At 42.1% G+C, this 25,783-nt stretch overlaps 1 protein-coding gene across 1 annotated transcript in view; it reads right to left on the bottom strand.

Moving 5' to 3' along the window:
• Positions 1 to 684: 684 nt before the first annotated feature.
• The window catches only part of LOC139378980 (multiple PDZ domain protein-like), a 72,277-nt gene continuing 47,178 nt past the window's right edge, over positions 685 to 25,783 (bottom strand). Inside the window, exons 29-50 of the mRNA XM_071121643.1 lie at positions 22,921 to 22,974; positions 22,367 to 22,438; positions 20,637 to 20,793; positions 18,856 to 19,052; positions 18,458 to 18,549; positions 17,347 to 17,422; positions 17,035 to 17,115; positions 16,030 to 16,119; positions 15,211 to 15,285; positions 14,017 to 14,182; positions 13,013 to 13,161; positions 11,895 to 11,978; positions 10,382 to 10,579; positions 9,144 to 9,287; positions 8,721 to 8,807; positions 8,334 to 8,436; positions 8,191 to 8,231; positions 7,851 to 7,973; positions 2,963 to 3,067; positions 2,546 to 2,655; positions 2,204 to 2,327; positions 685 to 1,922 (exon numbers count right to left, since the gene is read on the bottom strand). Coding sequence (XP_070977744.1) covers positions 1,776 to 1,922; positions 2,204 to 2,327; positions 2,546 to 2,655; positions 2,963 to 3,067; positions 7,851 to 7,973; positions 8,191 to 8,231; positions 8,334 to 8,436; positions 8,721 to 8,807; positions 9,144 to 9,287; positions 10,382 to 10,579; positions 11,895 to 11,978; positions 13,013 to 13,161; positions 14,017 to 14,182; positions 15,211 to 15,285; positions 16,030 to 16,119; positions 17,035 to 17,115; positions 17,347 to 17,422; positions 18,458 to 18,549; positions 18,856 to 19,052; positions 20,637 to 20,793; positions 22,367 to 22,438; positions 22,921 to 22,974 — 2,475 coding nt within the window. The 3' untranslated portion in view covers positions 685 to 1,775. The remainder of the gene's footprint in view (positions 1,923 to 2,203; positions 2,328 to 2,545; positions 2,656 to 2,962; positions 3,068 to 7,850; positions 7,974 to 8,190; positions 8,232 to 8,333; positions 8,437 to 8,720; positions 8,808 to 9,143; positions 9,288 to 10,381; positions 10,580 to 11,894; positions 11,979 to 13,012; positions 13,162 to 14,016; positions 14,183 to 15,210; positions 15,286 to 16,029; positions 16,120 to 17,034; positions 17,116 to 17,346; positions 17,423 to 18,457; positions 18,550 to 18,855; positions 19,053 to 20,636; positions 20,794 to 22,366; positions 22,439 to 22,920; positions 22,975 to 25,783) is intronic.

Raw genomic sequence — 25,783 nt, 5'->3', positions numbered from 1 at the left:
AACGTTGTTCCCACGTTATGTCAATGAAATGACATTGAAACATGGAATATGCGTTGAATTGATGTGTGCCCAGTAGGATAGCCTTCTTTCCCTCTCAACCTGATTGAATCAATGTTGATGACACATAATTTAAAAACAGAATTCAATGTGGTTATATTGAATCAATATGGAAAACTGATTGGATTTGAAAAAAGTTAACGTGCTGGAATTTCGTATTTTTTTCTCACAGCTTTTAACCGAAATCCAATGACATGGAGAATTTTTTTTTTTTTACATTTCACGTTGGATTCACATTAGTTGTCAACTCAACCAAATGTAAAGCAAAACTACACATTGAACTCCTACAAAATTATGTTTTCATGTACTTTACAAGTCTACTTAGATGTGTGGTTTTGAAAAGAAATGTATTAATCATGGGTATGGCCAGATAATAATATATCAGATATATAATCCACAGTTGCTCCACACATCCTAAAAATAAACATACATGAAAAAAGATTATATATTAGTCAGATGTGAGGGTCTTATGTCATGCCATGGGCCTCCAATAATAACCCCCAGCTGGCTCATTACCAAGTCTCAATAGAATACACATCAACTGTTAAGAAACCAGTTAGCTACACAACTGAAGAGCCTATAGACTGTGACTTTACCCAACTAGAACACATGAAATCAATCAATAACTGGGGTTTGAAGGTCAATTTTATTAATTCAGCCTGTGAACAACTCAATACTGTGCTGGAAATACTAAGTACACATGTACGGTGGGTGACAAGAGTGTGACTGATGCCATGTTGAATAGGGGATCCATTATTGTGAAACTAGAACATGGGGTATCCAGCTAATGTTTGAGATAGATAGGGAGCTCCAACTCCTACCAAAGAGTAACCGGGTGTACAGGCTTTTGCTCCAACCCAACACTAACACACTTGATTAGGCTAATCGTGGTCCATATTGAAGAATGTCAATGGTTGATTATGTGAAACAGCTGTGCAAGTGCTAGGTTGGAGCAAAAGCCTGCATACCCAGTAGCTCTCCAGGACCATGGTTGGAGACCACTGAGATAGACCATAGAAATTAGCTGGTTTCACCTTCTATCATATTATGACAAAGTACGGTCATGACAGAAAAAAAACAATTAATACTTGAACGTTAAAATAGTGTAAAACAAGGCTTCACATCATCATATGCATTAGCAGCAGTGAATGTCTCATACACACACTCTCCTTTCCCTGACTGTGACCACGTACACACACTTCGACTTGGTCTGTATAACTTCTGACCAAGAAACCAAAGATTTCAGACCATGTCCCTTCTGAAAAGGTGCTTTGCATCACAGATAAAACCTTACTCAAAAATGATTGAAATGTTATTCAAAGAGTCTAGACTTGCTCTGTCTCTTCGCTAGATCCACAGTGACTTCAATATAGAAGTGGACGGACAGCAGTTTACAGTAGCATAAGCCTTAAATAATGGCCCTCATTCTATAGAAATCTCTTCAAGGGCTATTAACCCTAAATATCATAACACTACAGTCCATGTCCGAGCACAGAAAACTAGAGTATAGATGATCTGAGCCACAGTGTCCAGTGAACACTTCAGTCTACCCGTAGCTTCAAATAATATTGATCAGTGTTTCTTGCTACAAAACAAGGTTAGCGCTTAGGAACATATGGTAGTGTGTGTTCACATTTCAGTATACTTGTACAGTATATATTTCTTTAGGTGTGCATGTGTGTCTACCTCGAGGTATGATTATTTGTCTATGTGTGCATCTAGGAAAGCACAGTCAGGGTGATTGTTCCTTTGGTCCTCTTCAGGATGCCCACGGCATCCTCGTGGGTGACCCCCTCCAGACTCTGTTCGTTAACAGCCATAATCTGATCCCCTCGCTTCAGATGCCCGTCCTCTGATGCTGCCCCCTGGAGAAAACACACCCACACTTTCAATTACAACCGTTTTAACTATCAATTCAAAAGGAATAGATTTCATCAATCTTCAAATCACGTTTCAAGAATGTTCAAATTAGCTTGTAAGAAATATACAAATTTAGCATTATGAAGTGGTTTACCTTTAGTTTTAATGGGAGGTATTCTAACGTCAGATATGCACAAGCAAATCCTCTGCAGATCTCAGGTCAGAATACTGACCTGCTTTTGTTAATTATAAAGTATGTTTAGCAAAAAGAGGAGATTTCTCCAACCTTTCCGAACACGGTTTTCACATAAATGGGCAGGTCTCCGTGTGGGCTCCCGAAGCCACCAACGATGCTGAAGCCCAGTCCGTCTGGGCCTCTGTCCAGTGTGATGGTCTTATATTGAGGAGGTCTGTAGGACGTACAGAATTGTTGTCATTAGATATCTAGATATGAGGAGGCTGGTGGGAGGAGCTATAGGAGGAAGGGCTCATTCCATTCCAGTCAATACAATGAGCCCGTCCTCCTATAGCTCCTCCCAACAGCCTCCTCTGCTAGTTCTCTTCTATTGATGTTTATCTAGCTTTTGTACGGGTTTCACAGGAACGACAGGTGTGTGTGTGTGCGTACCCCAGGTCATCGTGGAAGATGCTAGTAGCAGTAAGACCTGAGACTGAGAGTCCGGTAGCGGTCTGCTCATGAAAGGGGCCGGTCACTGTGGTATCACTCCCTGCTACCACCTGTTGCGTTTTGTGGTTGCAAGATGAGTGATACGTGAAAAAGTAATTTGGGTGTTTAATCGTTCAGTTCATCAGCTCAGTTATTGGCCTTTTACAGGAATGTCTCGCATTTTAGTAACGCTGAGATAAAGACAACATTAATCAACATTTGCAGACAACATGACAGATGACAGCAACCACATCAAACAGACAGACAAGCTACAGATAATACAGAAGTTATCATTGATGAAGTGGGCATTGTCGCTAAAAGATCCGTATAAGCTTACTGTAGTTGGGAGAATGACTGAACGAGAAGTATTTCACTGACCTGAAGCCCGACGGTGCCGGTGGCTTTCTTCAGCAGGGTGACGGCCTGGCTGTGGCTCATACCCTCAGTAGCAGTCCCACAGATACTGACGATAATGTCACCGATCTGGAGGTCACAAAGAAGTCACGAGGTTCAAATCAAAATGTATCAGTCACATGCTTCGGCAAACATTGTGGACTAACAGGGAAAAGCTTACTTACGAACCCTTACCCACAATGCAGAGAGAAAGACAATAGAGAAATAATCAAAGTAAAAACACATAATATTAGGCCGTCATTATAAATAAGAATTTGTTCTTAACTGTCACGATCGCTGTATGAGTGACACCAATGCGCAGCGTGAGTAGAGTTCCACATAATTTTAATAAGCTGAAACTCACCTAACAAAACAACAAACCGTGACGCTACTGATGTGCACTAAGACAACTAAACATAGACAAGATCCCACAACACAAATGAGGCAAATGGCTACCTAAATATGATTGGGAACCATATCAGGCCAACATAGACATACAAAAACCCTAGACATACAAAAACTAGAGTACCCACCCTAGTCACCCCCTGACCTAACCAAAATGTATAGAAAAACAGAGACATCTAAGGTCAGGGCGTTTTTCTATATACACTGCTCAAAAAATAAAGGGAACACTAAAATAACACATCCTAGATCTGAATGAATGAAATATTCTTATTAAATACTTTTTTCTTTACATAGTTGAATGTGCTGACAACAAAATCACACAAAAATGATCAATGGAAATCAAATTCATCAACCCATGGAGGTCTGGATTTGGAGTCACACTCCAAATTAAAGTGGAAAACCACACTACAGGCTGATCCAACTTTGATGTAATGTCCTTAAAACAAGTCAAAATGGGTCTGGGTCTGAGGATCTCATCTCGGTACCTAATGGCAGTCAGGCTACCTCTGGCGAGCACATGGAGGGCTGTGCTGCCCCCCAAAGAAATGCCACCCCACACCATGACTGACCCCCCGCCAAACCGGTCATGCTGGAGGATGTTGCAGGCAGCAGAACGTTCTCCACGGTGTCGCCAGACTGTCACGTCTGTCACATGTGCTCAGTGTGAACCTGCTTTCATCTGTGAAGAGCACAGGGCGCCAGTGGCGAATTTGCCAATCTTGGTGTTCTCTGGCAAATGCCAAACGTCCTGCACGGTGTTGGGCTGTAAGCACAACCCCCACTTGTGGACGTCGGGCCCTCATACCACCCTCATGGAGTCTGTTTCTGACCGTTTGAGCAGACACATGCACATTTGTGGCCTGCTGGAGGAAATTTTGCAGGGCTCTGGCAGTGGTCCTCCTGCTCCTCCTTGCACAACGGCGGAGGTAGCGGTCCTGCTGCTTTGTTGTTGCCCTCCTCCACGTCTCCTGATGTACTGGCCTGTCTTCTGGTAGCGCCTCCATGCTCTGGACACTACGCTGACAGACACAGCAAACCTTCTTGCCACAGCTCGCATTGATGTGCCATCCTGGATGAGCTGCACTACCTGAGCCACTTGTGTGGGTTGTAGACTCCGTCTCATGCTACCACTAGAGTGAAGGCACCGGCAGCATTCAAAAGTGACCAAAACATCAGCCAGGAAGCATAGGAATTGAGAAGTGGTCTGTGGTCACCACCTGCAGAACCACTCCTTTATTGGGGGTGTCTTGCTAATTGCCTATAATTTCCACCTGTTGTCTATTCCATTTGCACAACAGCATGTGAAATTTATTGTCAATCAGTGTTGCTTCCTAAGTGGACAGTTTGATTTCACAGAAGTGTGATTGACTTGGAGTTACATTGTGTTGTTTAAGTGTTCCCTTTATTTTTTTGAGCATTGTATATTGGTTAGGTCAGGGTGTGACTATGGTGGGTACTCTAGTTGTTGTATGTCTAGGGTTTTTGTCATCTAGGGTTTTTGTAAGTCTATGTTGGCCTGATATGGTTCCCTATCAGAGACAGCTGTTTATCGTTGTCTCTGATTGGGGATCATATTTAGGTAGCCATTTCCCCATTGTTAGTTGTGGGATCTTGTCTATGTTTAGTTGACTGTCAGCACTAGTTTGTATAGCGTTTCGGGCGGTCGGTGTTTTTGTTCATTAAAAAGAGACAAAGCATACCACGCTGTGCCTTGGTCCGATCCTTATGACGAACGTGACATTAACGGACTTGCCTAGTTAAATAAAGGTTAAATAATTGTTTCTTTGATTTCAAATATTAGAAGTAGTAAGGCCTGTTAACCCCTTGGACACGATGTTTGTAATACCGATATATTTGGGTTAGAGACAGAATACTAAATCGACCCCTAACCCCTACATCCTAGGCCCTTGTAGGCGTAAACTAAGACAGGCATTGTATTGTATGCCACTTGTTGGAAGGGGTTAGCGGAAAGGAGATAGTGGTCTGTGCTGATTGAGACTAGAGATGCATTACCCCTAATCAGTCGGCTTTCAGCCAGGCATCATAAAACAATAGATTCTGGTAATGAAAGTAATACTGACTTAGTTATGATACAATAAGATAACAACTGATAACATTAATTTAGGTCATATCTAATGCAAGCGAACCATATGTATCAAAACCTCTGCTTTGTGTCTTGCCTGTTTTAGTTCACCCTGAAGGGATACCAATGTGATTGTTTTCCATTAAAGTGTAAAAAGGAAACAAAAACAGCTTCTTAGCAAGGACTGTCTGGGAATGGTCTGAGTGGGCTTTTGAAGGGATACCAACATAGATATTCTATTCAAGACATCCACACAGGCCCTCTATTCTGTTACATTTTATGGGTAGAGTTAGATATATGGTCCCAGATGGCTTACTGCTTTAGTATTGTCTGCTGCCAGTCTGCATGTGGGGGGGGGGCTACAATGGTTAGTTTGTCTGTCCTTCTGCAGGAGGCCATAGGCCATCACTTTCAGCTGTGAAGGCCCTCGAGCCTAATGGGACCAACCTACGTGATGACTTGAAACTGACTAAGGGGAGTATTTAGACTTGAGATAGAATTTTCACCCAAATCCCACATTGACGTCACTGAACGATTTATGAAAAAAGTCTGAGTTACACACAGAAATCTCAAATCTGAATAGCCCACCGCCCCAAGTGAACCAGCCACAAGTGAAGGGGTAATACACTTAGTTGTAAATATTCTAGAAGTTGAATTAATACTGATGTTTTTGTGTTTGCATTTGTATCTTTGGGGAAATTGTATGACCAACATGTCGACATGTTGAAGCTCCTGATTCCATGTGATCTGCGGAGTCTGACTTTCTATGAGGGTTCTAGAACTCAACCAACAACAGAGCCTACATAGCCCTATCCTGTTTAACTCTTAAGGATCCGTCCCTTTTTTCCCAATTTTCTCCTAAAATGACATGCCCAAATCTAACTGCCTGTAGCTCAGGACCTGAAGCAAGGATATGCATATTCTTGATACTATTCGAAAGGAAACACTTTGAAGTTTGTGGAAATGTGAAATTAATGTAGGAGAATGTAACACATTAGATCTGGTAAAAGATAATACAAAGAAAACACCAACCGTTTTTTGGTATTTTTTTTGTACCATCATCTTTGAAATGTAAGAGAAAGGCCATCATGTATTATTCCAGCCCAGGCGCAATTTAGATTTTGTCCACTAGATGGTAGCAGTGTTTTAGCAACATTTTTAACTGATTCAATGAACCATTTTATTTCTGTTCAACATTTTGTTCAAGACTGCCCAAATGTGCATAATTGGAATATTAATAACTATTCAAGTTCATAACTGTGCACTCTCCTCAAACAATAGCATGGTATTATTTCACTGTAATAGCTACTGTAAATTGGCCCGTGCAGTTAGATGTCACATCTGCTCCTGCAACGCACTCTACTGCTCATCCAGTGTCTCCTTGACCTGCCGCCACTCCCCCAGTACTCTCTCCCTCTCCCTCTTTCTCTCTCTCTGTTTGTGTGTGATTGTGTGGGCGGAGACAGGTGTGCTGGAGTCAGAGCTAATCCCCACCAGCTGCAACCTGTTACATAATCAAGACGTCTACAAATACTCAGCCATGCCAATTCCACACTGCCAGATCATAATCTCTGCTCAGTCAGTCTTCGGTTCGAGCCGTTTGGATACTATTCAGATCCTGTTGTGCCTGTTTTCCTTGCCTGTTTTTCTCTCCGCTACAGTTCTGCCTGCTCTGACTCTGGTCCCTGTCTCCAGTCCAATGTCTCGTCATCCTGCTACGCTGTCCTGGATTCCCCACTCTACTACTTCCTAGGATTCCCCTCCAGACCTGCTTACCCTGTCTCAACCCCTCTCGCTCCAGCCTCAGCCTCCGCACCTGGTTTCCAGCATCCCGCCCAAGTTACCCTGACCTGCACTCCATCTCCCCCCTGTGTTTCAATAAATACCTTGGTTACTTCATCCCAGTCTCCTCATCTGAGTCTGCTCTTGGGTTCCCCTCTTCCACTCCGCGTAACAATAGATTAACAAGAATTTAAGATTTCTGCCAATATCAGATATGTCTATGTACTGGGAAATGCTCTTGTTACTTACAACATCATGCTAATCGCATTAGCCTATATTAGCTCAACCGTCCCGTGGATGGGACACCGATCCCAAAGAAGTGAATATCTTTTCAAGTTCATTACTGTGCACTCTGCTCAAACAATAGCATGGTATTATTTCACTGTAATAGCTACTGTAAATGGGACAGTGCAGCTAGATTAACAAGAATTTAAGCTTTCTGTCAATATCAGATATGTCTATGTCCTTTGGAAATGTTCTTGTTACTTACAACCTCATGCTAATCGCATTAGCGCACATTAGCTCAACTGTCCCGTGCGTGGGACACCGATCTGTAGAGATCCTTATTAACAGGACCCTACAGCTGCTGCTGTACCAACCCACCTTGAGTTTGTGTGTCTGGACAACGAGGCTAGTTGGGTTTATCATGGCGATGAAGATGGGCACATCACCCAGGGGACTGCCCACTCCACCCGCAATACTGATGCCCAAGGAATCATTGGGGCCCTATGAGGAAAGACAACCAATTACACAAAGTACTTCAAAATCCCTATAACCACAAGGTGTAGTAAGTTATCCCCCTAAAGACAAATAAAACACATATAGGAACAGTAGTAGTGAAAAACCAGTACAATCTGTATGTTGCATCTATCTTAATACAAGGACAAGCTAAAAACTGTTTGGTTTTTCCAAATAATGATGAATATTATAAAAGAACACAGACCTTAGTGAATTCAACACTTCTGATCTCCTGGTGGTCCAGTGCTGTGCAAACAACAACAGTAAACAGCCAAAATGAATCAAGACAAATTAATCAAAGCAGCTTCAGTTTTCCAATCCACCACATGTTAACTGAAAATGTCTTACACTCCTGATTTGTGTGTTGTAAGCTGTCACAATCCACTTGGAGGCTTCCAGAGGAGGCTGACAGAGAGTGAGGGGTCACCTTGCAGCTGCCTGTTTCACTCATCTACCCAAATACAAGGGAAGAGAAACTTAAAATGAGTGGCATAAGTTTCTTTCCTTCTTTTTATTTTGGAACAAGCAATATGACATAGAGGCAGGAGAAGAACTGGGGTGAGCTGAAATCATCAGAGTTTCAGATAGAATTTCAATGAATAGAGCTGATAGGGTGTCCCTATTCTACATGGGTCATATCTGTTAGATGCATTTCTATCTGAACATGCTGTAATGTTGCCCCCTAAACAGTCCCCAGCATATAATTAAGGTCCAGAAAACAAAATGTCAGCTTACCTGACTGTTCTGTGAGAACCTCCTCTCAGAGTGGAAGGGCCCGGCTTTAAATCTGCCCACCTCCATCACTATGGGTCCCACACCACACTGTAAACACAAACATGTAAACACATAAAATGTTTTTGAACTAAACAAACCATTAAAATAACAGATGCTAGTGACGTATTCTACACCAACCGGTGGGAAAAGAGCCAAAACAACACACTTTAACAAATTCCCCAATACATCAATTATTAACAATTTGTAACTTAATATGAGACAACAAACACATTGAACCAAGCCTGGCCCCAGATCTGTTTGTGCTTTATAGCCAAACCTGTGGTAATGTATATGTATCTAGCAAGATGGCAAAAAAAGATCTGGGACCAGGCTTAATTTGACCCGACCCAGATGGGACTTCCCATGGTTTCCATATAGGCTCACCTTCAGCAGCTCGGCCACTAACTCCTGGGTGGCATTTCTGACGTCCTCCTTGTTGACGGACAGGATCTGGTCTCCCTGCATCAGCCTCCCGTCACTCTCCACCACGCCCCCTTTCACTATGTCGGACACAAACACCCCTGTGTTGTTCCTGTTGGGGATAGAAACATCATCATATGAGTGAACCAGGGTTTATGTTATGTTAGTGTGAGTGCTTGGTGTCTCTGTGAATGTGTCTGTCATTTGTGTGTGAGCATTTTGTAGTTAGGGTTAGATAGATACAAGATCAAATCAAATGATGTACTTTTAAGTGTCATAATTGTTTGTGTCGTCACAAAATGTTGTATTTAACTAATAGGCTGTGGAAATAATTGTCCTCTCTGAGGAAAATAAGGTATCTATCTATCTATCTATCTATCTATCTATCGCCACCTGCTGTAGTTGGTTGACATCCATTTTGTTTTACCCCAGTAAGAGGCATGGCGGTTCAGGATCTGTAGGTTAAAGTAGAGCAGGGTCCAAAGCAGCATAGAATGACCCAAATACACTGAAGGCAAACCCGGGTAAAAAGCCAGGGTATCAGGCTTGGTGTATGTTGGGCTTGTCTATCTACTAGGGCAAGGGCTGGGTATCTTTGGGAATTTGTTCTGTTCCGATACTCGTTCCAGTTATGACTCTTATATTCGGTACCGGTTGGAGAATGTTTCCTTTTTCGATCCATATGTTGAATGAAAAACACATTTAAATCTTGAAATGCCTAATATGGTTTTCGAGCAACTAGTCCATTCACTGACCGATGTCAATCACTGAGTTAGGAAAGGTCAAACACCTTGAACCCTGCTGCTTAACAACCTGTGGCCTACACACACACACACACACACACACACACACACACACACACACACACACACACACACACACACACACACACACACACACACACACACACACACACACACACACACACACACACACACACACACACACACACACACACACACACACCTCTAGTGAGTCTAATAGGGGATTAGTAAATCTCTGATGGGTTGTGTAATGACTCGACATCCTAAATACTTGAGGGGCCCTCCATCCTAGTAAAAGAAAGCTTATCTCCAACATCCTTACAGACATCCATTTTAGGACATCCATTATTTACGATGTACATTTTAGGACATCCTTGTTAGCGGTGCACATTTTAAGACCTCCTTTTTGCGGGGTACATTTCAGAAAATCTCATAAATGTTTCTTCTCCCCATGATACTGAGGCCCAGGCCCTGGCCGGGCTTCTTGTTCAGCTCCACGGTGAAGGCATCCCACAGGTCCTCCTCCTTGTACTGAGCCTCGTCCCTGTAAACACTGAGGCGCACCCGCTGAGGGGTCTGGCGCAGCACGTTGATAGCTTCATCATGAGTGGCGACGCGCAGGTCAATGCCATTCACCTGTGGAGAGAGGGAGGGAGGGAGGAGATGAAAGAGGAAGGGATAGAGATATATATATACAGTATATATAGAGAGAGAGATATATAGAGAGAGAGATATGGAGAGAGAGATATGGAGAGAGAGATATATATATATATATATATATATATATATATATATATATATATATATATATATATATATATATATATATAGAGAGAGAGAGAGAGAGGAGAAAATAAATCACACGTCAACCATCCAAGGCCTAGCTAAGGTCGACCGCTGTTCACAAGAGTTTAGAAAATGAGAATCATGTAGCTATGAGCTTTGCTTTATATCACCTGAACTCCAGAGCGAGAGAGATTGCAAGAGAAAGAGAGAGAGCGAGAGATTGCGAGAGAGAGAGAAAAACAGATTTGTCCATTTAAAAATGTTGCAGCAAGAGTACAATCAATAGCATTTGATATTGTTCCTATGTATATAAACACTGTAGACTGAAACACATTGACAAACATGAATATTGGTGAAGGATGTGAATAGCGTGACATACACAGTCAACAGCTAGCATGAGGGTAGGTCTATACATTTTGAAAACCTCGTCTGGTAATGACACCATAATGTACTTAGCTTAGAGCTGAGAACCGCAACCTATTCTAAGGGTCCATATCATGGGGAAATAGCCCCATTAGCGCTAGCATAGCCATGCATTGCATGGCTTTTCCCATAGCAGACTGAAATGGGTCACTAATGACATTGGTTCTGCTTGAACCACAGAATGGGTGGCCACTCTTTCACTTTTCCCCCTGACCCTATCATGAGCAGTATGAATACTACGGCTTGGCTGGTGGCCCAAAGTGAATTACTGAGTGTGGGGGGGGGGGTAATTAAGTCATAAGGGTGTGTGTGTGTTTGCGTGCGTTGAAAGGGGTTGACTGAGCTACCATGACTAACTGCCCCAGTCACACCCCTATCTCCATAACAAAGCAAAGGGCAAAGGGGTTGCCGTCAGAGAGTTAAGCTGGCTTTTAAGATGTCATTCTATATATCTCTCTTCTTTAGACTATGAACCAAATCCTTAGATTCTTAAGATTCACGTACGTATTGCAACACAATATTATACCAGAGAGTGAAATATGTGCCTTTATCTCAAGTTAGGATTGGGTTCTTCTATCTGATATTGTCCATCACACGGGATTGCTGAAGATGTACGGGCCTGGCCAAATAGTCTCAGAGTAGGAGTGCTGATCTAGGATCTGTTTAGCCTTTTATATCATAATGAGATTACAGCGAAGGGGGGGGGGGGGTCTGATCCTAAATGATGAACACGTTCCAATACCTCCAGGATCTGGTCCCCAGCCCAAAGTCTCCCATCCTTGGAGGCAGCTCCGTCCTCATAGACCTCGTGAATGATGATGGTCCCCTGTAGAAAGAGAAGTGAAAGAAAGAAGAGTATGAGAGAGGTGAAGAAACAAGTGACAAAATCAGAGAGGTGTGTGGTTGGAGGGAAGGAGAAATAGAAGACAGAGGGAGGAGGGATGAACGAAGATTCAATTGAGAGACGTTGTCAGATAGAGAGAGAGAGAAATTAAGATCATATAATGACAAGACAAAGGAGTTCAGGAATACATGAGAGGCAGAGTGGAACAGGTTGGCATTAGCTGGAGTCTGTGTATGTGGGTGTCCATGGGGAGGGTGGAGGGGGAGAGGTCTGTGGGAGGTGGGTCATTCTCAGGTCAACGGTCACATTCTAGGCCTGGATATTGTCTCCTGTGGCTGAGGCTAGACAAATGGCTATTCCTCAGGCCTGACTGAGCAAACAGAATGGAGGGGAGAAAGGAGCAGTGGTGTGTGTGTGTGTGTGTGTGTGTGTGTGTGTGTGTGTGTGTGTGTGTGTGTGTGTGTGTGTGTGTGTGTGTGTGTGTGTGTGTGTGTGTGTGTGTGTGTGTGTGTGTGTGTGACAGACTGCATCACTTCCTATATTCCTTTGCCATTCCACTGCCTCCACAGCTATTTCCGCCCCGGAATACTACTAGCAGCTCTAATAGCACAGGAACCAAAGAGGGTGGCACATCTTTCAACTTTGTGTCATTATTTAAGTAGTAGTGGGTCTTCTCCTAATGTTAGTGGTTGAACTTGGGACTAATTGTTTCTTATGTATTTTTATAAAATATAGAATTGGACAAAAACACATTGTAAATTCTGATTTAAAACTACAGATAAAACTATGTACATATGTAAAACTATGTAAAACTAACCCAGATTCTTTGTCAGTATCTGTGAATTTGAAGTCTGATAATTGAGATCCAACAACCGTTCTGTCATAGATTACTCAGAAATACAAGTTCAGATATTATTCTATAACACGAGTGGACACTTCAAAAGCCCACAGTCATATCCACAGTCATCACAGAGCTGCTTTGATGAAAAGTTCCTTGGTCGTGGTCTTTGGCCTACCAGTAGAGTGTCACAGCCCCCCACGATGCTGAGGCCCAGGCCTGTGCGGCCCTTGGAGATGTCTATGGTGGTCTCACAGCCGGGGATGATGGGACAGGTCACAGGGTCAGAGGAAGCCAGAGTGCCAGGGGTGGACGAGCGACTAGAGCCTGATGAGAGAGAGTGGGAAATTGAGATGAAAGGATCAAATAAATATATGAATTCTAGCCTGGTCCCAGATCTGTGTGTGCTTTTAGCCAACTCCTCTGATTATTATTGGCATGCCATTCAATATACCCCAATGACAAAAATATTGGCTAAAGCACATATCCATTCGATGCCAGGCTGAAGTCAGACTAAAATCTCTTCCGACACTGTTGACAAGGTATACAGTGCATTCAGAAAGTATTCAGACCCCTTCACTTTTTTCACATTTTGTTACATTACAGCCTTATTCTATTAAATCGTTTTTCCTCCTTCATCAATCTACACACAATACCCCATAAAGACAAAGCAAAAAACTTTAAATAAAAAAACTAACATTTTAGCACATAAAAAATAAAAAAAAATAAAAAATGAAATATGAAATTTACTGTATAAGGTATATTTAGGTAATATTGCTCTTTGGAGTTTTGGCTGGGTTTGTGTATAAGCACTTTGTGATAACTATTGATGTAAAAAGGGCTTTACAAATACATTTGAGTGATTTAATATTATAATTGTTTTATACTGTATCTGGTTTATTCTCCATTATGTAAATCAACAGAAACAGTATTGACTAACAATCACAGACGTGATTTCTATACCAAGTGATTGGTATTGAAGTTGGGGGCACTTGCCCTATAAGCATATAACTCTGCTCTATCTAACTGAGTGAATCATACTTCTTTCAGATTTTGTGTTATAACTAGCTCCAATATTTAAGTGTAAAACATCCTCAGTTAGGTTGTTTATGCTTAATAAACCCAATTGCTAATGATCTATCACATTTCCTCCTGACAACACATGACAAGCGGTTTACTCACTCCTGATTGGCTCTGACTCAGACTGGCCCAGGGTAGCCATGGAGATTCTATGAATGCTGGCTAGGCTGGTTGCCTGACCAGTACAGTGAGGGAGAAGGGGCGATGACTTGTCTGTGCAGATAGTCAATTTCACTGAGCTTTTGGCCTTCTTCAGTAAAGAGTGGACCTGAAATGTAGGAAAAAAACATGCTTAGAAAAAAAAGTGCTATCTAGAACCTAAAAGCATTATTTAGCTGTCCCCATAGTAGAGCCCTTTGGAGAACACATTTTGGTTCCAGGTAGAACCCCTTTGGGCTCCAAGTATAACCCTTTTCACAGAAGGTTCTAGAAGGTTCAATAGGGTTCTACATGGAACCAAAAAGGGTTCTACCTGGAACCAAAAATAGCTCTACCTGGAACCAAAATGGCTTATCCTATGGCGACAGCCGAATAACCATTTTGGAACACTTTTTCTAAGAGTGTAGTCCCCAACAGATGGTCTATGTACGGGATAATAAACGAAGGGCTATGCGTTCTATGGAAAATAATGAACGACGTGAAAGGTGTGTTCGACGACACGCTAGCGGAGTGGAACTGACCTTTCACGGAGTTGCATTATTTTTCAGAGAATGCATAGAGCCCAGAGTTGATTATCCGTTTTATACCATGGCTATAATTGACCACATTGGAAATGTGTTAATTTGTTCAACATCCACTGAAGTAGCTAGCAAGTTGCCATGGTAACCAAACAAACAGACTTGCTAGTTTAGCTAATCAAATCATCAGTCCTAGCTTGCTATTATGAAAATTGTAAAAATGAACTAATAGCCATTGAATTCTACATTAAATTATAGACCGGTTGGTTTGAGCCATGAATGCTGATTGTCTGACAACCATGGTATATCAGACAGTATACCACGGGTATGACAAAACATTTATTTTTACTGCTCTAATTACGTTGGCAACCAGTTTATAATAGCAATAAGGCACCTCGGGGGTTTGTGCTATATGGTCCATATACCACGGCCAAGGGCTGCGTCCAGGCACTCCGCGTTGCGTCGTGCTTAAGAACAGCCGTTATTCGTGGTATATTGTCCATATACCACACCTCCTCAGTCTGTATTACTTAACTAACACTCAGCAAGATAATCATCCAATATACATTAACCCTGGAATAGGGTGTGGGTCTAAAATGGCTGCAGAGGCAGCTCTTACCCTGTCCACAGTGTAGCCCATCACTGGCTTATCCTCCACAGCCAGGAGTTTATCTCCAGATTTGATGCTGCCGTCCTGCATAGAGAAATACAGGACTGGTGTTAGAGAATGTTTTGCAATGGGTAAAATGTGGGCAACCAATTAGCATAACGTGTAGGATTGTCCAATAGGATTTTCTGTAGAGTATTGTTCTTTAAAACTAGTCATGGACCACTACTCTGCCCTACCCAGCAAACAGACAGTAACTGCTCATTGCGTGGAACTGAGAAATATGCCTTTTATTTACCTTGGTCTCACAGTAACTTTATGCAGTTACAGCTAACATGACCCCCCTTTTCTCCAAAACACATTACAATAGAGGCAGGATACTAGTCCACATGATTAAGCATGTTTTTAATGTAGCAAAAATGACATTGACTCATTTCTGATCAAATGAGCAGTTACTGCCTTTTTGCTTGATAGGGCAGGTAGTACAGGCTTTTGTTCCAACACAGCCTTTTATTGATTCAACTAATCAAGGCCCTAATGAGCAGTTGATTAGTTATTTATATTTTTGCAGACGCTCTTATCCAGAGCGACTTACAGTAGATTCATTTTCACATTTTTATCTTCCATACTGGTCCCACATGAGAATTGAACCCATGACCCTGGCGTTTGCAAATGCCATGTTCTACCAACCGAGCCACATGTGACCAGTAATATTAGGTGGTTTTGCGCTGGGCTGGAACAAAACCCTGCTCCCCTTGTGGGTCCCCCAGAACACTTCGATAGAGAATACCTCTTTGAATCAGAAGAGTAAGAAACAGTAGAGTGACATACCTTTCCTGCTGGTCCTTTTTCAGTTATACTCTGAATCACAAGCCCATCCTTGGTGTCCTCACTGAAAGTGATGCCGAATCCACCCTCCTCCTAGAGTTAAACGGTGATAATGTAGTTGAATTGTACTCAATAGCTCCCTGTCAACCATAATTATAGGCACAGTGAATCACAATTGAAAACATAATTATGCACATGAAATGTGCATGACGACACATTAAACATGAACATAGCGATCAGAAACAACACAGGTTTGATTTCTAAATTGTGAGGCATTTTGGAGCATTATGGTTCTACTGGCATCAAAGACTCTAAAGAAACAGGGAGGTACCATCTGAACTTGACTAATACGAAACACTTGTTTACATTTTCTATGGCAAAATGTTTTGGTACGATGTGCCGTAATGAACACTATCCAGCTTCACTCAGCATCTTGATCTTTTGTTCCTGGAGAGCGAGAGGAAGTTACAGGGAAGTAGGTGTCTGGTATGTGCCCATACCAGATGTTACCTTCATACCTTGATCCTCTAATAGACCATGTGGATAGATAGCTAGGCTGAGACTCCCATCCAGGTGTTTGGCTTGTCAAAAGACCCATTAAATTAGAGTAGGTTCACATCCCCTTCTCTTATTCTTTCTTTCTCTCTCTGTCTGTCTATCCTGCTCTTTCTCAGTTCCTAGGGTAGATTGCTGTCGTTCCTCGATCATTTGCTTCCTCCTTTCTCGGTCTCTCTAATAACAGACTATCCAATTAGAATAGGCCCATTTTCTCCACTCTCTCATTCTCTCTCTCTTTTACCAGCCTATTAAACTAGAATAGGCTATTTCGACCCCCCTCCCTCTCTCTCTCTCTTTCTCTCACTATGGTTCTCTCTACTTCCCTTTGTTTTATGACCTCATCAATAAAACCTTTTCCTGAAACGGTCTGAGGTTATATAAATCATAGCAGCACGGGAGCTTCTCCAGGTAACATATAGCAGAGCAGCATGGGAGTCTTGAGTGTCTCACCTTCAGCAGAATGACGTGCTGCACATATTTGAACATGTCGACATCGATCGCCGAGGGTGCAATGGAAGAACATGTTTCCAGCTGTGAGAAAATTAATAATAAAGAGATTGAAAGAGTAGAATATATGAGTGTATTTTTAGTCATTGAGCTGCCTCACACTGTAAGGTATTTTATATGTATGTGTGTATGCATGTGGCGTGTGTGTGTGAGCATGTGTGTGTGTGTGTGTGTGTCAGCGTGCATGCCCGCATGTGTGTGTATGTACTATGCCTTTGTGTGCGCATGCCTAAATGTGTGTGTGTGTGTGTTTACCTCTGTCTGGGGCTCCAGTGTGTCTCCATGCTCCCTCACTGGTCCCACAGCCATCTGGTTGAGAGCATCTGTGTTCCTGCCCACCAGTCATAACTCAGAGTAAATCACCAATCAGAGTAAATCACACCCAGCTTTCTGCCTGTCTGATACTTATAGCTCATATGAATCACAGAGCTTGTGCCCCAAACGGCACCCCTTCCCCTATACAGTGCACTACTTTTTGTCTTAAATGGGTGGACTTTAAAAAATTATGGAAATTTGTTCCAAAGTATTCCTACACATAATAGAGAGATATATGTGACCGTATGAAATGATTATGTTTAAATCAAATAGTCTATCTGCTTGGGCTTCTTGCGGTCAATTTGCAGTTGACTAATTATTTGTAACTGTGTTCCGGCCCTGATCATCTGCTCAAGAAAAAAAATAGGCCCGCGGCTGAATCTAGTTGATGATCCCTGATGTAGGGAATATTGAGTCAATTGGGACGCAGGCTGAGTCTGTAAACCACACAAGTCTAATTGAGGCTATCAGGTGAGTTAAGTGGTGTGTGTTCCTGCCCGTGAGTCGAGAATCCCTTATTTTGGTCTGATTCATTTGGGCCTGTCTATGTGTGATAACTAGCTGGGTTTTCACGGATCCTGACTGATAGTAACACAGGTAATAGAAGAAGACATCTTGGAGTATTGAGATGCCCCTTGTGTCTTCCCTGATATCAGTTTACATCAGTCCTTTGTAACACCACAGCTCCCTCTACTGGGCTTTATATGGTGACGCATTAGACTTGAACTAGTCCTTTGCTATTGAAGGGGCTCAGCCACAACAGTGTTTTCCAACTCCAGTCCTCCACTACCCCTAACAGCAAACACCCGAATCAACTTATTGAGGGCTTGATGATTGGTTGACAAGTTGAATCAGGTGAGTTTGTCCTAGGCGACAACAAAAATGTGTATGGTTGGAGGTACTGGATGACTGGAGTTGGGAAACACTGAGCTACAGTATCTATAAATTTTTATCCTTGTTAACACTTGGTAAAGATACTTGAAACAATACTTGGTTGGGGGATGGAGATAAGGACTTGGTATATATGTCCCTGTTTCTTCAAATACACCACCTGATGAATATGATCTTGACCTTCGATGGGGCACTTTTAATGATGGAAGAGGCATTCTGGTGACTCCGCCCATACAGAATCTGCCCGTTGATCTGATAGGGTGCAGAAATGTACTTATTACTACTGTCTTCATAACACTTTATTCAATTGAATTCGATGCAATACTATTCAATTCCGCAACTGTCATTACATTTGCTTGCTTCCTGCAAACCTCAGATAATATAGTCGAGACTAAAACTCAACGCAGATCTCAAATCAGAGAAGAGAATCTAAATCAAGTCATATTTGTCTGATTCAGACCATACAACACAGTAATAACCACTGGGCATCAACTCCTGGTTAAGGAGCACCAATCTAAAGCATATGTGACCACTAAGTTACTAATACAAGCCCCTCACCTCCAACAGTTCATCCCCGACCACAACGCGACCGTCTTTGCCGGCGGCTCCACTGGGGTCGATCCCGACCACAAACACGCTCATGCGGGAGCGGTCACGGTTGCCAGCCAGGCTAAGGCCCAGGCCAGTCTTCCCCTTCTCCAGCTCAATCATGTGGAGAAGCCCTGGGAGGCTGTCGTACCTCTGACTGATGTTCTCTGTAGAGAACAGTAGATAGATTGAAATGGGTTGAAACACTGAAAAATCATACTGATGGACGTGAATACAGTGGAGGGCTTGACTACAACCTGTGTGTGTTGTATAATTATAATTCACATGTGAAATGATTGAATTGAGCCACATACAGCTATAATGGATAGATTTCTATGTATTTTATAGTATAGCTTTAAGCTGGCTTTTCTTGACTTACTACACTCACAACCCGAACATAAGAAGAATGTGACAGAGAAGTCATGAATGGGAATCAAACAAAAGGGTTCTAAGCGCAAGGATAACATCAAATGCAAAGTCATAATCAATACAACATCTCACAAGAGTCAAATTCTTCTATTACACTCCCTGACTGACAGGCCTCTCTCTCTCTCTCTATCTCTCATCTATGTTGTTCTGGGCTGTATGCCTAAATGCTCCTGTACTAATCTCCCTGACTCACCTCTCCAGTCTCCACCTCATTAATCGGATCACCACAGGACACACACACACACACACACACACACACACACACACACACACACACACACACACACACCAGGGGCCCAGGAGGGACTACACTGCCTGTAATCAGAAGAGCCTGAGGCCCCATCCAGAAACAACCCCTTTCCCTACCCCCTAGGCTAGGGGTATTCAACTCTTACCCTACGAGGTCCGGAGCCTGCTGCTTTTCTGTTCTACCTGATAAATAATTGCACCCACCTGGTGTTGCAGGTCTAAATCAGTGCCTGGTTAGAGGGGAAGACTGAAAAAAACACAGTGGGACTGGCTTCGAGGTCCAGAGTTGAGTTTGAAGGCCCAAAGCACTTCATTTTGAATAACTGGATAGGTATAATATCACTGTGCTAGTCTAGTTCACTTGCCTTGGGATCCTAGTAGCAAGACTTACATTGAACTACATTCCACATCAAGTAACTCATGCAAGCACATTATGGAACAGAGGGGACTGTGAAGAGAATCTGTTGTAAATGTAATGTAATGTTGTTTTTTATTGTATATAACTGGCTTAATTGTGCTGGACCCTGGGAAGAGTAGCTGCTGCCTTGGCAGTAACTAATGGGCATCCATAATAAATAAAAATAAAAATACTTAGCTCTTGAAGTGGACTGAAATTGGTGTCGGTAAGAATTCTGGGTGTACCGGTGTGTTCCGGCCCAATTCAAGCACTGGCAAGACAATGATAGCAATGTGAAGGCCCTCTAGTGGCCACTAGGTCCTAGCACATGGGAGCAGGCAAGCCAAAAGGGAAATATTTGAATCCATTGCACAGTCTAGCAACAAACCCTACTGCCTACCCACTGTGCAGTGGATATTTGTGTAAATCTGAAAGGAGTATAAATATGGTAGTAGCTGCACATTGACCTCTTAAGAATTTGTTGGACTTTCCCCTATCAAATCTATCCAGTTCTCCACAAGTGCCTAGGGAGTAGGGGCTAGGGGTTGGGTCTCTGGACTGGGCCCATGGGCTTATTCATTGTGTAATGATCACTAATAGCAATGTGAGAACCCAGATAAGATAACTTAAGAGGAAGGCAAACTGTTCCTAGATCTGTTCATAGAGTCACACTCACTCCATCTGTGGCCAAACTTATCCTCCTCTTCTGTCTGGGACGGTCTGTCGGGAATCTCTGTCAGAGTATCCGTGTCTGTCTCTCCAACGTGGGGAACCACAGGAAGAGAGAGGTGAAGAGTGGTGGACGATGTCTTTCCCGCTTCCCGCTTTGGCGGCTGCCACATCACAGAAGTATCGAGAAAAATAGATTTGTTGTGTGGCAAAAAGGCAGATAACAATCGCTTATTTTCAACATAGCAGGTTTAGCTGACTACAACCTAAAGCTGTATTGTTAAATTCAGTCGGTAAAGTAAGTTTTAGTCACTCGTGTGCAGATCGACACTTGAAAATAATATTACCCTACTTTTTAGGGATTATTTTGGGTTTATGCCTAAACAAGGAATGCTTGCTGTAAGCAAAGTCATAAGCAGTGTATTTCTAGATTACTTCAATATTCAAGACTGAGTTTAATAACAAATGTTCCTTACTGATAGAATTCAATCCAACCATTGTATATAAACATACCCTCGTCAAACTGACTATCCTACCAATCCTTGACTTCAGCGATGTCATTTACAAAATAGCCTCCAACACTCTACTCAGCAAATTGGATGTAGTCTATCACAGTGCCATCCGTTTTGTCACCAACGCCCCACATACCACCCACCCCTGCAACCTGTATGCACTCATTGGCTGGCCCTCGCTTCATATTCGTCACCAAACCCACTGGCTCCAGGTCATCTATACGTCTTTGCTAGGTAAATCCCCGCCTTATCTCAGCTCACTGGCCACCATAGCAGCACCCAACCGTAGCACGCGCTCCAGCAGGTATATTTCACTGGTCACCCCCAAAGCCAACTCCTCCTTTGGCCACCTTTCCTTCCAGTTCTCTGCTGCCAATGACTGGAATGAACTGCAAAAATCACTGAAGCTGGAGACTTAAATTTCCTTCACTAACTTTACGCATCAGCTATCAGAGCAGCTTACCGATCATTGCACCTGTACATAGCCCATCTGTAAATAGCCCACCCAACTACCTCATCCCCATATTGTTATTTTTTTGCTCCTTTGCACCCCAGTATCTCTACTTGCACATTCATCTTCTGCACATCTATCACTCCAGTGTTTAATTAATTCCAGTGTTTAATTGCTAATTATTTCGCCACTATGGCCTATTTATTGCCTTACCTCCCTAATCTTACTACATTTGCACACACTGTATATAGCCTTTTCTATTGTGTTATTGACTGTACGTTTGTTTATCCCACGTGTAACTCTGTGTTGTTTGTGTTGAACTGCTTTGCTCTATCTTGGCCAGGTCGCAGTTGTAAATGAGAACATGTTCTCAACTTGCCTACCTGGTTAAATAAAGGTGAAATAAATAAAATAAAAATCTGATAATGGATACAAAGGAAAACAATGGATTATTTGGATAAATTTAGTTAAATTCAAATGCATTTTGATTCCGAATCAAACCATTGCATATTTTGGGGATGAATTTGGCAATTTCAATTTCCACATTTTGCAAAAAGATCCAAAATTCAGAAATTTGTATCAATGCTATCTGTAAACAACAAAAGGCAAAAAAGAAAAAGGGATTCAAACAGGTTTAGTGAAAAGATGCTAGGACAGCATGCATGCGTGTAAGGGCTGTCCAGTATGTGTCTCCACATATATTCCATAACACAACCGTACGAGCATACATGGAAATAGAAGGTGAAAAGCACGACAACACAAAGACCCACAAACCTTAAACGGAGTAGGAGTGAAAGGGTTAGTTGGGGAGAGGCGTAGGAATAGTCTACTGTGACACTCAACCTCCTACAAAGAACAGAGAATAGTCAGTGACTTTCTAGGACACCATCATAGGGAAACTAAAGGCAGAAACTTCACTCCACTGCTATGATGGAGAGTATGAGTAAAGTGCTAGGTCTACTAAAAATCCTAATTTTATGAGCTAAATATGATTCGTTATTGCGGACTAAAACTGGATAACTGAAGGGTCATGTGTATGCAATCACACATTCACTCGTTGTGATGGGACCTGAACTTTAAAAGTACGATGAACAAAAAAAAAATTCCCAAAGCCCTGCGGAAATTTGGTTTGAGACTTCTACGACAATACAACGTCAAGTTACAGGCATTACTTAAGTTTAAAAGACCGTCGCCCAAACACTTTCAAATACAGTACTTGAGCAGTGCTTGTTTGCTTGCTCCGAGCTAAATACAGAGCACCTCAAGTATTTGAAATGATTTGACATATGTATTTGATGCAGGTTTGAAGGTTGCATAGAGACACTAACCTTGTCACCATTGCGCCGCGCCACTCTCTCCTCGTTGGTGTCCGTGGTTGAGGACTGTTATGTACAAGAGGGACGGAGACATGAAAAATACACCATTAGGCATTGTCATCAAATTACATATCAGCAAAGGTTGAACTTACAACGGTGAGACATCATACTGTATTTAAATTGGTGAGGCTTGCATGGTAAATGTTTAAAATGTATAGAATGTACATTCAGTAAAGTAAAATAATCCCTATACACTACCGGTCAATGTTTAAGAACACCTACTCATTCAAGGGTTTTTCTTTATTTTTTCTATTTTCTACAATGTAGAATAATAGTGAAGTCATTAAAACTATGAAATAACACATATGGAATCATGTAGTGACCAAAACAAGTATTAAATAATAAATATATTTTGATTGGTTTTAGATTCTTCAAATAGCCACCCTTTGCCTTGATGACAGCTTTGCACATGCTTGGCATTCTCTTAACCAGCTTCATGAGGTAGTCACCTGGAATGCATTTCAAGTAAAAGGTGTGCCTTCTTAAAAGTTCATTTGTGGAATTTCTTTCCTTCTTAATGCGTTTGAGCCAATCAGCTGTGTTGTGACAAGGGTATGAGTGGTATACAGAAGATAGACCTATTTGGTAAAAGACCAAGTCCATATCATGGCAAGATCAGCTCAAATAAGCAAAGAGAAACGACAGTCCATCATTACTTGACGACATGAAGGTCAGTCAATACGGAAAATGTTAAGAACTTCGAATGTTTCTCCATGTGCAGTCGCAAAAACCATCAAGCGCTATGATGAAACTAGCTCTCATGAGGACCGCCACAGGAATGGAAGACCCAGAGTTACCTCTGTGGCAGAGGATAAATTCATTAAAGTTACCAGCCTCAGAAATTGCAAATAAATGCTTCACAGAGTTCAAGTAACAGACACATCTCAACATCAACTGTTCAGAGGAGACTGTGTGAATCAGGCCTGCATGGTGGAATTGCTGCAAAGAAACCAATACTAAAGGAAACCAATAAGAAATAGAGACTTGCTTGGGCCAGGAAACACGAGCAATGGACATTAGACCGGTTGAAATTTGTCCTTTGGTCTGGAGTCCAAATTTGAGATTCTTGGTTCCAACAGCAGTGTCCTTGTGGGACGTGGTGTGGGTGAACGGATGATCTCTGCATGTGTATTTCCCACCGTAATGCATGGAGGAGGAGGTGTTATGGTGTGGGGGTGCTTTGCTGGTGACACTGTCTGTGATTTATTTAGAACTCAAGGCACACTTAACCAGCATTGCTAACACAGAATTCTGCAGCGATACGACTTCCCATCTGGTCTGGGCTTAATGGAACTATCATTTGTTTTTCAACAGGACAATGACCCAACACACCTCCGGGCTGTGTAAGGGCTATTTTACCAAGAAGGAGAGTGATGGAGTGCTGCATCAGATGACCTGGCCTCCACAATCCCCCGACCTCAACCAAACTGAGATGGTTTGGGATGAGTTGGACCGCAGACAGAAAAAAAAGCAGCCAACAAGTGCTCAGCATATGTCCGAACTCCTTCAAGACTGTTGGAAAAGCATTCCAGGTGAAGCTGGTTGAGAGAATGCCAAGAGTGTGCAAAGCTGTCATCAAGGCAAAGGGTGGCTATTTGAAGAATCTGAAATATAAAATATATTTTTTATCTCTTTAACACTTTTTTGGTTACTACATGATTCAATATGTGTTATTTTGTAATTTTGATATCTTCACTATTATTCTACAATGTAGAAAATAGAAAAAAATTAAGAAAAACCCTTGAATGAGTAGGTGTTCTAAAACTTTTGACCGGTAGTGTATATTAAAAACATTTGTTTGAATATAACAAAAAAAGTAGCCTGAGCAAAATATCAGTGTTTTTTTTCTTCATGAGTTGTGATTGTATAAGCTTGGCTACACTAGAGTATTGATTACCCCTTGTCAGAGTAGTTACTGTACACGTTACACATAGGGAAAACTAAAATGATGCATCCAGTGAGGTAGGCAGGCCGGTAATCGATATTCCACCCAAGCCTGACCACCTCTCAACCAGGAGCTGACTTAATATATTCTGCCTGCCAGCCAGAAACCACAACAGCAACATAGCAGTGAACCTTGTGGTTTGGGGTACTGAACATATTGGCTATTGTGTTCTTTTAGCTTTTCCTGTTCCTTAATTCTTTCTCAGTTCACAAAACTTTATGAGCTGGTATCCCAGGCAGGCACAATCTATTCCTGGACTCAAAAGGACTTTCAACTGTGATTTTCCACTGAGCATGCTTTTGAGTTCATTAGTAGAATTAATCTGGGTCTGGGAAACTGGGACAAAAATAAACTATTTTACACTGAGAGAGTATATTATACACTGTAGGATTGACCACCCAAAAGCAGACCATGAGCAGCAAAAGGAGGAAAAAGCAATCAGTCTAAATGAAGTAAGATTGGGCACTGACAACATTTTTATCAAAGGCTCTCATGGAAAGAAGGGAATTTGGAGGCTCAAAAGTTGAAACACCAAGAAAATTTAGGCTCAATAGTAAAAACACCTCTGTAGTTCTTCAAATGATTCCAAAAATAAGTGACTGGTAATAAATGTCCTCGAGGAGACCAGTTTTTTAAAGAAAATCAAAGTTGAGCTCTTTCTTAGAAGCCAAACAACAAATGTTTCCGAGAATCCTCAAGGGTGCTTTTGGATTATTCACTAGTGACAGAGAAGTGTAGAAGGCTATAAAGGGGAAACTGCTAGGAAGCATCATTACGATCTGTAGGTGGGCCCCAACGGCACCATTTAAAAGGGCAAGAGCAATACAGACCTGACCATAGCAGTTAACCTTTGCAGCATATAACATTTAC

This window comes from Oncorhynchus clarkii, chromosome 21 (assembly GCF_045791955.1).
Source record: "Oncorhynchus clarkii lewisi isolate Uvic-CL-2024 chromosome 21, UVic_Ocla_1.0, whole genome shotgun sequence".
Classification (NCBI taxonomy): Eukaryota; Metazoa; Chordata; class Actinopteri; order Salmoniformes; family Salmonidae; genus Oncorhynchus; species Oncorhynchus clarkii.
The sequence above is the reverse complement of the archived record's forward strand: the minus strand, read 5'-3'. Positions and strand labels throughout refer to the sequence as shown.